The sequence below is a fragment of the Carassius gibelio genome, chromosome A9 (genome assembly GCF_023724105.1).
Source record: "Carassius gibelio isolate Cgi1373 ecotype wild population from Czech Republic chromosome A9, carGib1.2-hapl.c, whole genome shotgun sequence".
NCBI lineage: Eukaryota > Metazoa > Chordata > Actinopteri > Cypriniformes > Cyprinidae > Carassius > Carassius gibelio.
This window is the reverse complement of record NC_068379.1, coordinates 18,497,537-18,510,166: the sequence shown is the minus strand read 5'-3', so window position 1 is coordinate 18,510,166 and position 12,630 is coordinate 18,497,537. Positions and strand designations below refer to the sequence as shown.

The following is a 12,630-nucleotide window of genomic DNA, read 5'->3' as shown; positions in this document are numbered from 1 at the left end:
ATAAGTATGCACTTTGTCATCAATTGAATTGTCAAAAAAATTTTTTTTTTTAATCTACACAAATAATGCGACTGAAAAGCTTGCATAAATCTCAGTGGTGTCTGGAGAAAACGCTCTCACTAATACATACCAGCTTCACCCAGCCAGTCCAGACATCCACTCTCAGACACACATGCAAATATCAAGTTTTGATGCCTTTGAATGTAAATAATATATATTTTGTCTCTAAGTTGTTGGTTAAATTTTAATGTGACTGCAGCTACTATACTGGATTTAATCATGGCTGTGGGTTTGGGGCAATTTTAACATAAAAAAATGTAATCTTGAAAATGTCTGAGGATCTAAATTTCAAGATAAAATGTAGCTATTTAAAATCTTCTCAATGTAGGTCTGTTACATGCACATTATTCCTACTACCTAAAACCATTATCACCATATAAAAGTGGAAACTATTGTGTAATATTATTAAGTATTAAAGCAATTATATTATTACTTTTGAGGTGTGCTCTCAGTTGGTTAATACCATTTGTGTAATGAGGGCAATCTTAACACTCTGACTCCGACGCCGTTTCAATATTATTATCAAATCTTTCTCAATATAATATGTTAATGGCACTATTACTTACTACTGGTAGTTGTAGTCATTTTATATACTCTTTTACCTGGCCATTAAGTTATTTTAGAAAGCAAAAGTGAAATTGAGAGGGAAATGTAACTGCACAACATTCCTTGATCTAAACAAAACCAGGGAAATCTTTATCTTAAAACACTGTAGACATAAGCCAAAGCACAAAGAGGAAAAAATATAGACATAACAACAAATCAGCACATACTTACATGAGGAACTTTGGAAGGAAGTGTTAGAAATAAGATATCTATATTAGCCAAATGAGGTGTTAAGTACATATAAAGGAAACATTTCTGCTTATTAGCACATCAGACAACAAAGGAAAGACTTTGGATGTGTTTTTATGTCAGGTTTCTGGTGTATGTATGCATGAAAAAAGGTAATTTAAACTGAAGCTGCTTGCTGTGTAAATCAAAAAAGTGAGTGTTTGTTCATGTATTTGTAAAGGATTTTTTGTTACGTGTGATTGTGCATCAAACCTTCTCTGACAACTGCTAGCAAGAGGTTATCTTTCACCTTTCCCCCTCAATCTCCATCATTCCCTTTCTGACCTTCTCTTTTGTCTCATTGCCAGTTTTTCTCGGACTCTCAAAAATGCCATATATTGTACCTACACTATCTCCAAACTAGACACTTACTGACAAACAAGCAGGGAGAGAAGAGAGAAATAATGAAGATGTATAGAACCAGTGACACAGGGAACGAAAGTTGAGTCTCGAGAGGAAAGTTCAGCCGACTGCACACCAACTGACATTGAAAATGCTTCTAATTCAGCACCATGGACAGGGCCAGTTACTCTATATCTGCTCAGTTCTGTCAGTGACCTAAGAACCCTGGACAGTAGCCACGTACTCACTGAAAAAGTTTTAAGTGATAACCTTATTGCATTTTGGGTAGTTATAGTGCCAAACACAAATGGGAAAAAAACATTGATTGTTAGAATAATCACTAAAATTACATTATGATAAATTAAGAACATTCTAGACAAATTTAAAGGTCAAAACATATGCCAAATGAGTAAATTAAATGTTCTTCCTTTCTCGTAGGCTGGTTGCATGAGCTGGGTAAACGTCTGGGCACCCCCTATTTTCTGTCCCCTCTTGCATCCCTCATTCCTGATTCACTGCGCCCCACCATCTTGGATGGATTGGTGGTCAATTCAAGCCAGTGGAACGGCACTGATCTGGTGGGACATGAGTCTGTGTGGAACTCGAGCCAATTGAACACAACAGGAGCGGAGCCAGTGGGCACTTCAAACACAGGACAGACTGGAGCCGTGCTGGGAGGCGGGCCCTCGATTCGGAGTTCATATGTGACATCACTGTACTTTGCTTTAAGCAGTCTGACCAGCGTGGGCTTTGGCAATGTCTCAGCTAATACTGACTCAGAGAAGATCTTCTCTATCTGCACCATGCTGATTGGAGGTCAGTGCAAAAAGACATTGCACGTTTTTAAATGATTTCAGTTTTTGGATTTATATTGCCTTGCTACAGGGATAAAAAAATTTGATTTCAAGATATTGATAATGGATTTTTTTGGGGTGTCCTTTTTTCTTATTCAGTTTAAAATATCTATATATACTATTGTTTAAAAGTGCAAGATTTTTTAATGTTCTTGAAAGTTGTCTCATGTGCTCATCAAGGCTGCATTTTAAAATATTGTGAAATATTATTACAATTTAAAGTAAATGTTATATTTGAATATATATTAAAAGGTCATTTATTCCTGTGATGTCAAAGAAAATAGACAAAATATAAAAAAAACAATCCATAATTATGCTAATTAGTCATCAGCTAACAGTAATTAAAATCCAAATGTTCCCTTTGTTATCTTTTCTACCCCCACCAGACATCAATATTCAGAAAAAAATATTTAGTCTTCTCAAGCAGTGATGATTTAACGCTTAAAATGATTATGATGGTTCCACAACCCCATAATACAAATTGGTGTGTTTGTATATATCTAATAATGCACATTTGGGACAGACTGAAAAACATAAATCAGCTAATTGTGTTTTTTTATATATAGTTAACAACGTTTTATACATGGTCATTGAAAGTAAAGTAACAAAGTGATTAAATATTGAAAAGGCACAAAATGAAAGCACAATAAGTCAAGAAAACATCAATAATATCTAGTCTAAAAAATGATGATCAACATTAAACCTCTTTCTTTTTTTTCTTTTTCTTTCTTTTTTTTCTTTTTTTAACCATGCATTCCCATATGATTGGCCAATATAAAGTTCATGAACATTTGTGATAAACTAACAAATGGAGGCACACATGAGCACCCCTTTTAACTATAACTATTCAACTATATTTATAGATGAGACTCCCTAGAATTATGTAGACTCCACATAGACATGCAAAATAAGACTAGAAGAGCGCAAGTCCACATCAAGTGCACTAATGAGTGCATTTTCCCCAAGGGCTAAACTTCTATAGGCTATCCCTGAATTTCCCAAAGGACTGCATTCTTCGTAAGATAAGACACAGAGGTGCATTTGCTTTATTGGAGTAGTCTTTAGCAGTGACGATTAAGTTTGCGTGTCCATCTGACCTCATTTACTTTTAATCTACATTTCCCACAGGGCTCCATTCTTAGAGCACCAACATTTCCTTTGACCATGTTATTCAATAAGCTTTGCTACTTATTGATTATCTCTATCTTCCACACATTTCCTAGGGGTAGGTAAGGTTTATTGACCATACCTCCGAATTTTCAACCATATTTGTAGAAGTAGTGCTGGTTGAGTACATATTAGTCCTGTATTCCTGCATTTATCAATTTATGATAATGGACAACAATCTCTATGTCTCACGACATGTTGCTTTCATGTTTAATACAAAACGAGTTACTTGAAAGTTTTAATTCAGCCTGTTTTCATTTGTATGGTTCAAAACCTTAGTGTTGGCATATTTTTGTGGATTTTTTGATGTCCTTTATACATCCTAACCAGTTTAATTCTTAGAAGAAGGGGGCTTACCATGGCCACTCTTAGCCGTTTTCTTCTAACATCTGGATTTGACCGCCACATAAATGGAGCGGCTTGCTATCTGCTGAGACAGTTGTAATGATTTTTCGGCCGCATGTGCCCTATGTGGGTTTCAGGGAGATGGTGTGAGAGTGGATTGAAATCTAAGGCATGTCCTATGGGCCATGAAGAGAGAGACACAGGCTTCACTGCGCTTAAGAGGGCCAAATGAGGATGGCTGAATCCATGCACACTTTCCTGCATGCACAAATCCTACCACTAAGGGCCATTACTGTCCCAGCCACCTGACAGTTGGGCTCCCACCCACACACAAGAGATCATACTCACAGAAGGTATTTGGGGAACACTGACATACCTAAAATTACTATAATTATGTGAAACGACTGAGCATATTTATTATATTAATCAGACTACAAAATAATGTCCACCACCTAATCCAGTGGAAAGCTTTACTTCCCAGAGGCTGTGCTTTCTTAGCTTAAGCTTGCTAAGCTTAGCTTTCTTATCTTGACTTAATTAACTTTGGATATGCTTCATTTAAAGGAATGGTCAACCCAAACGGAAAATTCTGTCATAGTGTACAGAACATGAATAACAGAATTATAATTTTTATCTGAGCCATCACTTTAACAAAAAATTTAAATTAAATCCTAAAATTAATTAGCAGAAATAAAGGTTTGATTTGATTCAGTGCAATTTGCAAGGTCACATGGAGTAGCCTAACTGTTAATCATCCTGAACCTCAGGAGGTCAAACTGTTGTCTAATTTTCAATTCATCTTCTATTGGAATTGCTGTTTCTATTGCCAATGTCTTTATCATTTTTATTTAGAATTTTAAGCTACATTTTTTAGCAAAAAATAAATAAATAACGTTTATGAAATATAACACTTGATGTTTAAGTAATGCTGATATTAAAATAACTGTACCAATGTGTACAGTATTTGTGGAAAAGGCCTTTTCTGAAGTGCTTCTTCAATAAGTGCCTCCACATCAATGATTTGAGGAGAAATGTTTGAGTTCATATTGGCCGCACAGTTTGAGACCAAACTGAAACACGAGAAATAAGAAAAGGTCTCCATATAATCGCCCTTCTTAGAGAAAATTCAGCAAGAGAACTCATTTGTCCTTCCTACAGGAATCAGGTGGTTGAAACAGGTTTTATTAGCTCTTAATTATTCTGTTGCCCTATTTCACCTACTTTGAAGATTTTCATGGAGTTCATCAAAAATCTCATCCAAGCCACATAACCCAGGTGCAGCCACTTACGCTGAGCGCAGTTCTTGAACAGAAGAGCGGCATGCAATTTCCGCAACAATTTGTGTAGACTTGAATTAGCACTCCATAAGTACTCTCCAGTCCTTCTCGATTGCTTACACTCATGTTGGCAAAGTTCAAAATGTTAAATAAATAGATGATTTAGAGTTTGGTGGTGGAGTGAAAACCGTTGCTCTGAACTGAATGTATGCAGAGGAAACATATATAAATAGCAATAGAAAGAAAACAGGCTGGAGCAAGATGTTAAAACTAATCCGCTTCTTACCAAATGGCTAAACCTTAACTCCTGGTAAAATCTGTCTCAGGCGATCGGATCACAAGTGGCCATCACAAAGACTGGATATTGCATGTCTGGCATAAACACGAGCGCATCCTGATGTACAAAATCAAAGGACTGTCCATCAATGCAATGAAACAATTGTTTTGTATTTTACTAGCTAGGTGTTACTTTTAAAGCAACTACTTGATAAAACACTTTTGTGAGGTTACACTTCCTCCACTGAGCATTAAAAGTGTATATAGAGGTAAATATGTATATGTGTTCAATGCTGTGTGTGTGCACTTTGGATGGGTTAAATGCAGAGCACAAATTCTGAGTATGGGTCACCTTACTTGGCTGTATGTCACATCACTATTAACAAGTTTGAAAACTTGTTTAAAGAAAATGATTTATAACATTTTAAATGTACTTCCTTATTAAAGTGCTGTCATGATGTTGTCAAAACATTGAAAGAACTTGGTGCAAAAAGACAAAGCACAACAATGTCATTGTTCAAATTCATTAAGTCGCCTGAAATGTTAGCTTTTTGTGTCTTTCCCCAGCACTCATGCATGCCGCGGTCTTCGGTAACGTGACAGCCATTATTCAGAGGATGTACTCACGCCGCTCTCTCTATCACACTCGTACCAAAGACCTCAAAGACTTCATCCGAGTGCATCGATTGCCAAAGGCCCTCGCGCAGCGCATGCTGGAGTGCTTTCAGACCACATGGTCTGTCAACAATGGCATCGATGTCAGCGAGGTAGTACTTTTAAACTTTTATCAAGTCCACAATTTATAAATCATGTTCAAATTGTTGTACTGAAAGTGCAGACAGTATGTGCAGTCATGTTGGACTTACTGAACTACTGTTCTGATCTACTCATTGAAAACTTGTTGGGTTTTCTTGGTTTTTTGATGCTGAGAGGATCAGTAGCTCTGACACTTTTTGAAGTTGTTAAATTCTTGGTACATTTCGTAAGTAGTGTACTTTTTACATAGAGGTCAGTTAACATAGAAACTTTTGAATTCATTACATATAAAATTAGATTTTTTTTTAAAAATGTGACTTTATATGACACCGAAATATACTGTATTTGTGCAAAGTGCCTCTTTTGAGGTGCATTCATTAATAAGTACCTAATTTCTTGTGCAAAAATAAATAATACGTAAATAAATATCTAACAGTTTGACCTGAAAAAGAAGGCAACAAAATCCTATTGATCCTATTTTGATAGTAAATTCTTAATTATTAAGTACAGAGTAGCATGTGAACTTGGCTAAACTTGTTCACTCTGGCAAAATTGATTCGATATTCCAAAACCTCCATGAGAAAATGTTTTTTAACGTTTACAGAGAATGCATTTTGCATTTAAAAACACTCATAGTATTATATTGTATGTAACTTTAGCTCATTTTCTATACAACAGTTGATTCCAATCTGCATTACTTTATTGGCCTTCTTGATTTCACTAGTGTGATTTGATGCATCTGTCTAAGCACATTAGCCTTTTTTATTCTCTTTTCGCTTCACCATGCTCTCTTTCTATTGCTCATTCTGTTTCATAATCCCTCTTATCTTTTATAATTTAATTTATTTTCTCTTTCTATTCTCTGTCTCATCCATAACTCTGATCTGCTCATTAACAAGAGCACTCTTACAATCACAATGTATTTAAAGAGCCCAATTCAAAACACTTATTACATAACTCACAACCATCTCTTTGCTTTGATATCAATATCATCTCCCATTAAATTCTAAGTTGAAGACTTATCTGCAGTTTCTTTGCTGCAATTGATTCCTTGAGGAAGAACTGTAAATATATATGTTTTATGCTTTTCAAGAATGAGAAGTAAAAGTCAGTGCTTCAAATAAAAGATCTCTTTGTTCTCTCCCAGCTTTTGAAGGACTTCCCAGATGAACTGCGGGCTGACATTGCTATGCACCTGAATAAAGAGCTTCTCCAGCTGCCTCTGTTTGAGTCGGCCAGTCGAGGGTGTCTGCGCTCTCTGTCGCTTATCATCAAAACCTCCTTTTGTGCTCCAGGAGAGTTCCTCATTCGCCAGGGTGATGCTCTGCAGGCCATCTACTTTGTCTGCTCAGGCTCCATGGAAGTGCTCAAGGACAACACTGTGCTGGCTATACTGGGTGAGATTACACACAAACCATAGGGTTCAGGAGATAATATAGGATAATTGTGCAATTTTTTGCAAGTCAGCTCAATTGCAAAATGTTTCCCAAATTACCTTAATTCACCCTACACACACACACACACACACACACACACACAAAATCAGGCTCAATGATGAAACAAGAAGGAATTTGATCTAAACTGACAATTTACTTTACGATTTTCTGAAAAAAATCTATGCTGAAATTTGTTCTTGTTTCATTGAAATAATTATAGATTTAATAAAGGCCCCAAATGTTCTTTTGTACTTAAACTGTTGAACAAGAATTGTATATCGCAATCAAACCTTTTTTAAACACTGCCATTTAGAGCAACAGATTCCATTCAACTCTATTTGGTGTCACTTGTGGCACAAAATAATCTCACTTTTTTATTATTCAGACACATGTGCTGCTAACTGTGGAAAACTGAAAACAAAATGAAACAATTACATACAGACTCAAGGCTCACTGGTAACACTCTACAGCTAGTGCAAATACATATCTGTGTGTCAGTCATGCTGACTGATTCAGTGGCTTCTGTTTTACAATTTCACAGCAATTTCAAAGCCCATTTAAATTCCTCCTACCTGTCACTATTAGTTGTGCTTCCTACTGTATGTGATATTGAGACAGGCCAATACAATAAAAACTGCCCACACATGCACACACGCCATCCATTAAAATCAATGTATAATTTCGGACATAATTCAGACATTACAAATTAGCTAAATAATTGGTCTTTTAAACCACCTAAACACACTTGCTCAGCAAATCTCTTCCTCCCACTATCTGTAGTTCTTTTTGTTTCAAGGAGAATTCCCATTTAATTTTCAAGTCTCCTGAACAGTAACTACCCCCCCCCCATTATACACACATATTCGGCTCATTGGCTTCATTTTCTCATTAATTGTCTTCCTTTGATATGCATAATAATGCATATATTATCTGCAATATTCAGCTGCTGTTGATAACGAGGTGATGTGTGGTTTTTCTAATGTGCTTGCTAATACATGACTTGCAAGCTGCAAAAATACAATCTCAGCTCCAAAACATAGTGAGATGCCTGTGTAAGCAGTTACCTTCCAAATGAGCGTTACATTTACCATTGTTCAGCAATTTTCACCTGCAGAATATAGTCAGTTTAGTTGAAATTTTACTTGTGTTTAAGTTGTTCACACAAATTCTTCACAATGACCTTAAGAAGGTTGCTTAGTTTAAAAGCGACTTCTGTGTTCATGGATTGCTACACTAGACTGACACTGCAAAATGCACAAATTTGGCGCAGAATTATGCATACATCAGTCAGTCAGTCAGTCAGTCAGTCAATCAATCAACCAATCAATCAATCAATCAATCAATCAATCAATCAAACAAGGAATGTGTGTAATATTACTATGAATTGTACAGGCCCAACAGTATGCTAATTTATTAACACAAATCACTCAAAGCAGAGAGGAGGCTCAACACAATACTAGTATAGTATAGTATAGTATAGTATAGTATAGTATAGTATAAAATGTTAATTTAATGTTTTATTTTTATTGGATTTAAACTTTCAAATGAATGAAATGGAATATTGACAATGTGCAGTATGTTTTTCTCGACTGATCCAACTGGTTTCACTGAGCTTTCTGCCTTCTCTGCCGAGGATACGTGCCTTTAAATTTGTCCTTAAGAATGCTTTCTCAGTGGGCAGCTTTCTAGGATTTTCACAACATTATCTGATGACCTACAAATTCCTCGCTTTTACTATTGGCTATGTTGCTTTGGACTAGTTGACTAACCTAAGAACATCTTTTGCCCCGAGCTGGTATAAATATGAAGCCTGCAGCCTGAAATTACCTTGTGCTTTTATGCAAGAGATTTTAGCAATCCAGCTCACATGTACTTGAATCTGTGATTGCTATTCCATGCACCGTATCTGTCATGCCCACAATTACATTCACATTCCTAACACACCCTCCAGTCCTTGAAGAAAAATCTGAAGAAAACCTCACATAAACGCAGTAAATGCATAGGAATCTGATGAATATAGTATTACATTTCAGGAAATGTAGTTACTCGAATCTGAGACACTCATGGGTTAGCAATGAAATGTTTTCTGTTTAAATATTTTGGAAATGTGTGAATATATCTCCATCCACTGCACTACAAAAGGTCAGTGTTTTTTATGGTATTGTAGAGCTTAATGAGCTTGGCAAGCACCCCAGATGTCAAACCCAGTAGTATTCATGAGGATTCATGATTTTATGACCTATTGTGTCCTTCGGCGAGGCACTTAGCCTACTGGTTGCTGCAGTAACTGCCCTGTAAGTTCCTTTTGATGACAAATAGCAATAGAATCCATCTAAATGCCCCCTTTCTTCTGTGAAACACATGATCTTGTACGGTAGTGTATACCCTAATGATATCTACTAGATACATACTCAATGTTAATGGGGCAGAAATTCAATGACTCTTGAGCTAAATGTCACAATTTTCATTCAAGTTAATATTTCTTTATTTCTGAAAGGCATTTGTTGTATATGTGCATATAAAGAGACATTTTACATTTCAGCTATTACTGACCAGAAAAAAAAAAAATAATAATAAATCCATACGATTGGGCCCAAATTACATAAAATATGGTTCTGAAAGTACCCAAAACAAATACTTGCATTAGTGATACATTGCCTTTGCTGCTTTCCCTAATGGCTTAATTTACATAGGACTGTTCTGTGTCATGCTGCTCTAATCAGTTCGCTTTACAATGGAGAAAAACATACTAATAAGCACATGCATAAAATAATATGAATAACAGGGGGGGGGGGGGGGGGAATTAAAAATAAATAAATAAAAGAAAGCCCAGGGTTTTATTTCAAATGGTAATTATTGGCATAGACAGATTCTGTCTGTGGGTAATTCAATAATAATAATAATAATAATTATTATTATAATAATAAATGCTAAACTTCATCTTAAAGCATTCCTAGTTGATGTACACATCAAAAAGACCGCACAAAAACCTTGCTGTGAAGCTTCTAGAAGCAAGATAACAGCATATGAACGTCCTTCAGCGGTTAGTAGAAGGAAACTATACACAGTGTTAGTTGCTGCATCATATGATTCTTAATCTTTAGGGTTTGGTAACACACACACACACTCACACACGCAGAGGAACATGGAGAACCTCCTTCATTTGTTCATAATCCAAGGATTTTTTCATAATCCTTATCTAATGTTTTGCACCAGAGCATATGAGCCAGTTTAATGGACGAATGCTGTCCTGTTTGAGATGTATCAATGCAGTGCTGTCACAGACATCATCCGTATGCCTTTGAGGGTATTAGGATGGATTACAATGAATACATCCTCTCTGTAGTCTCTCTCTGCCTCTTTGTGTCCTTTTAGTTTAGTCACCTAGGACCCTCTTTGCCATACCCTTTTCTTTCCATTTCTGTCTCCTGTTGCTTTTTTATTGTGTGTGTGTGTGTGCATATATATATATATATATATATATATATATATATATATATATATATATATATATATATATATATATATATATATATATATATATTTCTTTTTTTTCTTCTTTTTTTTTAAACGGCAAGACAGCAGGACTATGAAATGTTCAACGCGTGTTTCTCTTTTCATCTGAACATGGAGCAGCTGCTCAACATGCATCCACACATTCGGTTTCTTAGACCCCTCATATGAAAACATGAGGAGCCAAACCTTTATAAAACATTTGGGTGGAAAATGGATAATGCATGCTTGATATACCAAGTGATCCAATATCTAGAAGATAGCGTATAATATGACATTGATTTACATGGCACTATAAAAGCTTCTTCATGCCAAAGGACAAAAAAAAAAAAAAAAAAAAAAAAAAAATTAAATAATAAATCTGCTTGCAGTTTTAACAGTCATAAATAAACTATTTGTCATATCAGAGCCTCCTCTTGTACAGTGCCTACAGTTAATCTGGAAATAAAAGCTCTCAAAAGGTCACAGTAAACGATGAGCTAAACCTCTCGCCATGCTAAAGGTTCCTGTGTGTCTGTGAGTCTCTTTATCTCCAAATGCCCGGACTCTATTGCTCTGATCAAATCAAATATTGGTGTGCTCCTAGGCCACATCCACCTCTCTCTTGCACACTCAATAATTGATGGTTAATGCATTATTAAAGTGCTTTGACTATTAATACTGGCTGACACATGAAGGCGAGAACCATAGATCTCCACACACGTGAAAAATAATGTGGGAGGGAGTGAATCAAGGAATGGGGAAAAGAACATGCAGTACAGAGAAAATAAACACAAGACAGACAAATTCTTTCACTCTGCATATTATAGCTCTTTTCCAAAACCTAGTGAACTGCCTATCTAGACAGCGTTTTATATAATTATATGTCGATCAGGCATAACATTATGACCACTGACAGGTGAATTGAATAACACTGATTATCTCTTCATCACAGCACCAGTTAGCGGGTGAGATATACAGTATTAGGCATTCAACAGACAAGCTACTATAGATTGCTCAAGTAGTGAATGCTGGTTCTGATGGAAGGCTGTCAAAATACACAGTGCATTGGAGTTTGTTGCGTATGGGGCTGCATAGCAGCAGACCAGTCAGGCTGCCCATTTTGACCCCTGTATACCGCCGAAAGTGCCAACAGTGGGCACGTGATCATCAAAACTGGACCATGGAGCAATGAAAGGTCTGATGAATCATGTTTTCTTCTACATCACGTGGATGGCCGGGTGTGTGTGCGTTGCTTACCTGGGGAACACATGACACCAGGATGCAATATGGGAAGAAGGTGATTTGTCGTTAGGATGGTGGTCATAATGTTATGCCTGTCTTTTATGCTCACCAAGGCTGCATTTATTTGATCAAAAAATATATTAAAAACAGTAATATTGTGAAATATTATTACTGTTTGGTATGTTGATATATTTTAACATTTTATATATTCCTGTGATGACAGCTGAATTTTCAGCAACCATGAATCTACTCTCCAGTGTCAAATGATCCTTTAGAAATCATATGCTAATTCGCGAAACCTTATCAATTTTAAAAACAGTTGTGCTGCTTAATATTTTTCTTATGCACACACTCATTCAGGTACACATATATAGCCTGCCTGTGTTCTCACTGTCACCGAGACACTGTTTGGTTCAGTGTTTGAAAGATCTGCGTTTGATGTCGAAACACATCACCTGCACACATGCAAAGTATGGCACTTTCCTGTGGCGTTATCGATCTGACAGCTTGACCCGAGGATCCATAGGAGGCTCCGGAGAATACTGG

At 36.2% G+C, this 12,630-nt stretch overlaps 1 protein-coding gene across 1 annotated transcript in view; it reads left to right on the top strand.

The window, feature by feature from the left end:
* Positions 1-12,630, top strand: part of LOC128019841 (potassium voltage-gated channel subfamily H member 3-like) — a 99,320-nt gene that overhangs the window by 76,406 nt on the left and 10,284 nt on the right. Inside the window, exons 8-10 of the mRNA XM_052606120.1 lie at positions 1,675-2,052; positions 5,723-5,922; positions 7,059-7,308. Coding sequence (XP_052462080.1) covers positions 1,675-2,052; positions 5,723-5,922; positions 7,059-7,308 — 828 coding nt within the window. The remainder of the gene's footprint in view (positions 1-1,674; positions 2,053-5,722; positions 5,923-7,058; positions 7,309-12,630) is intronic.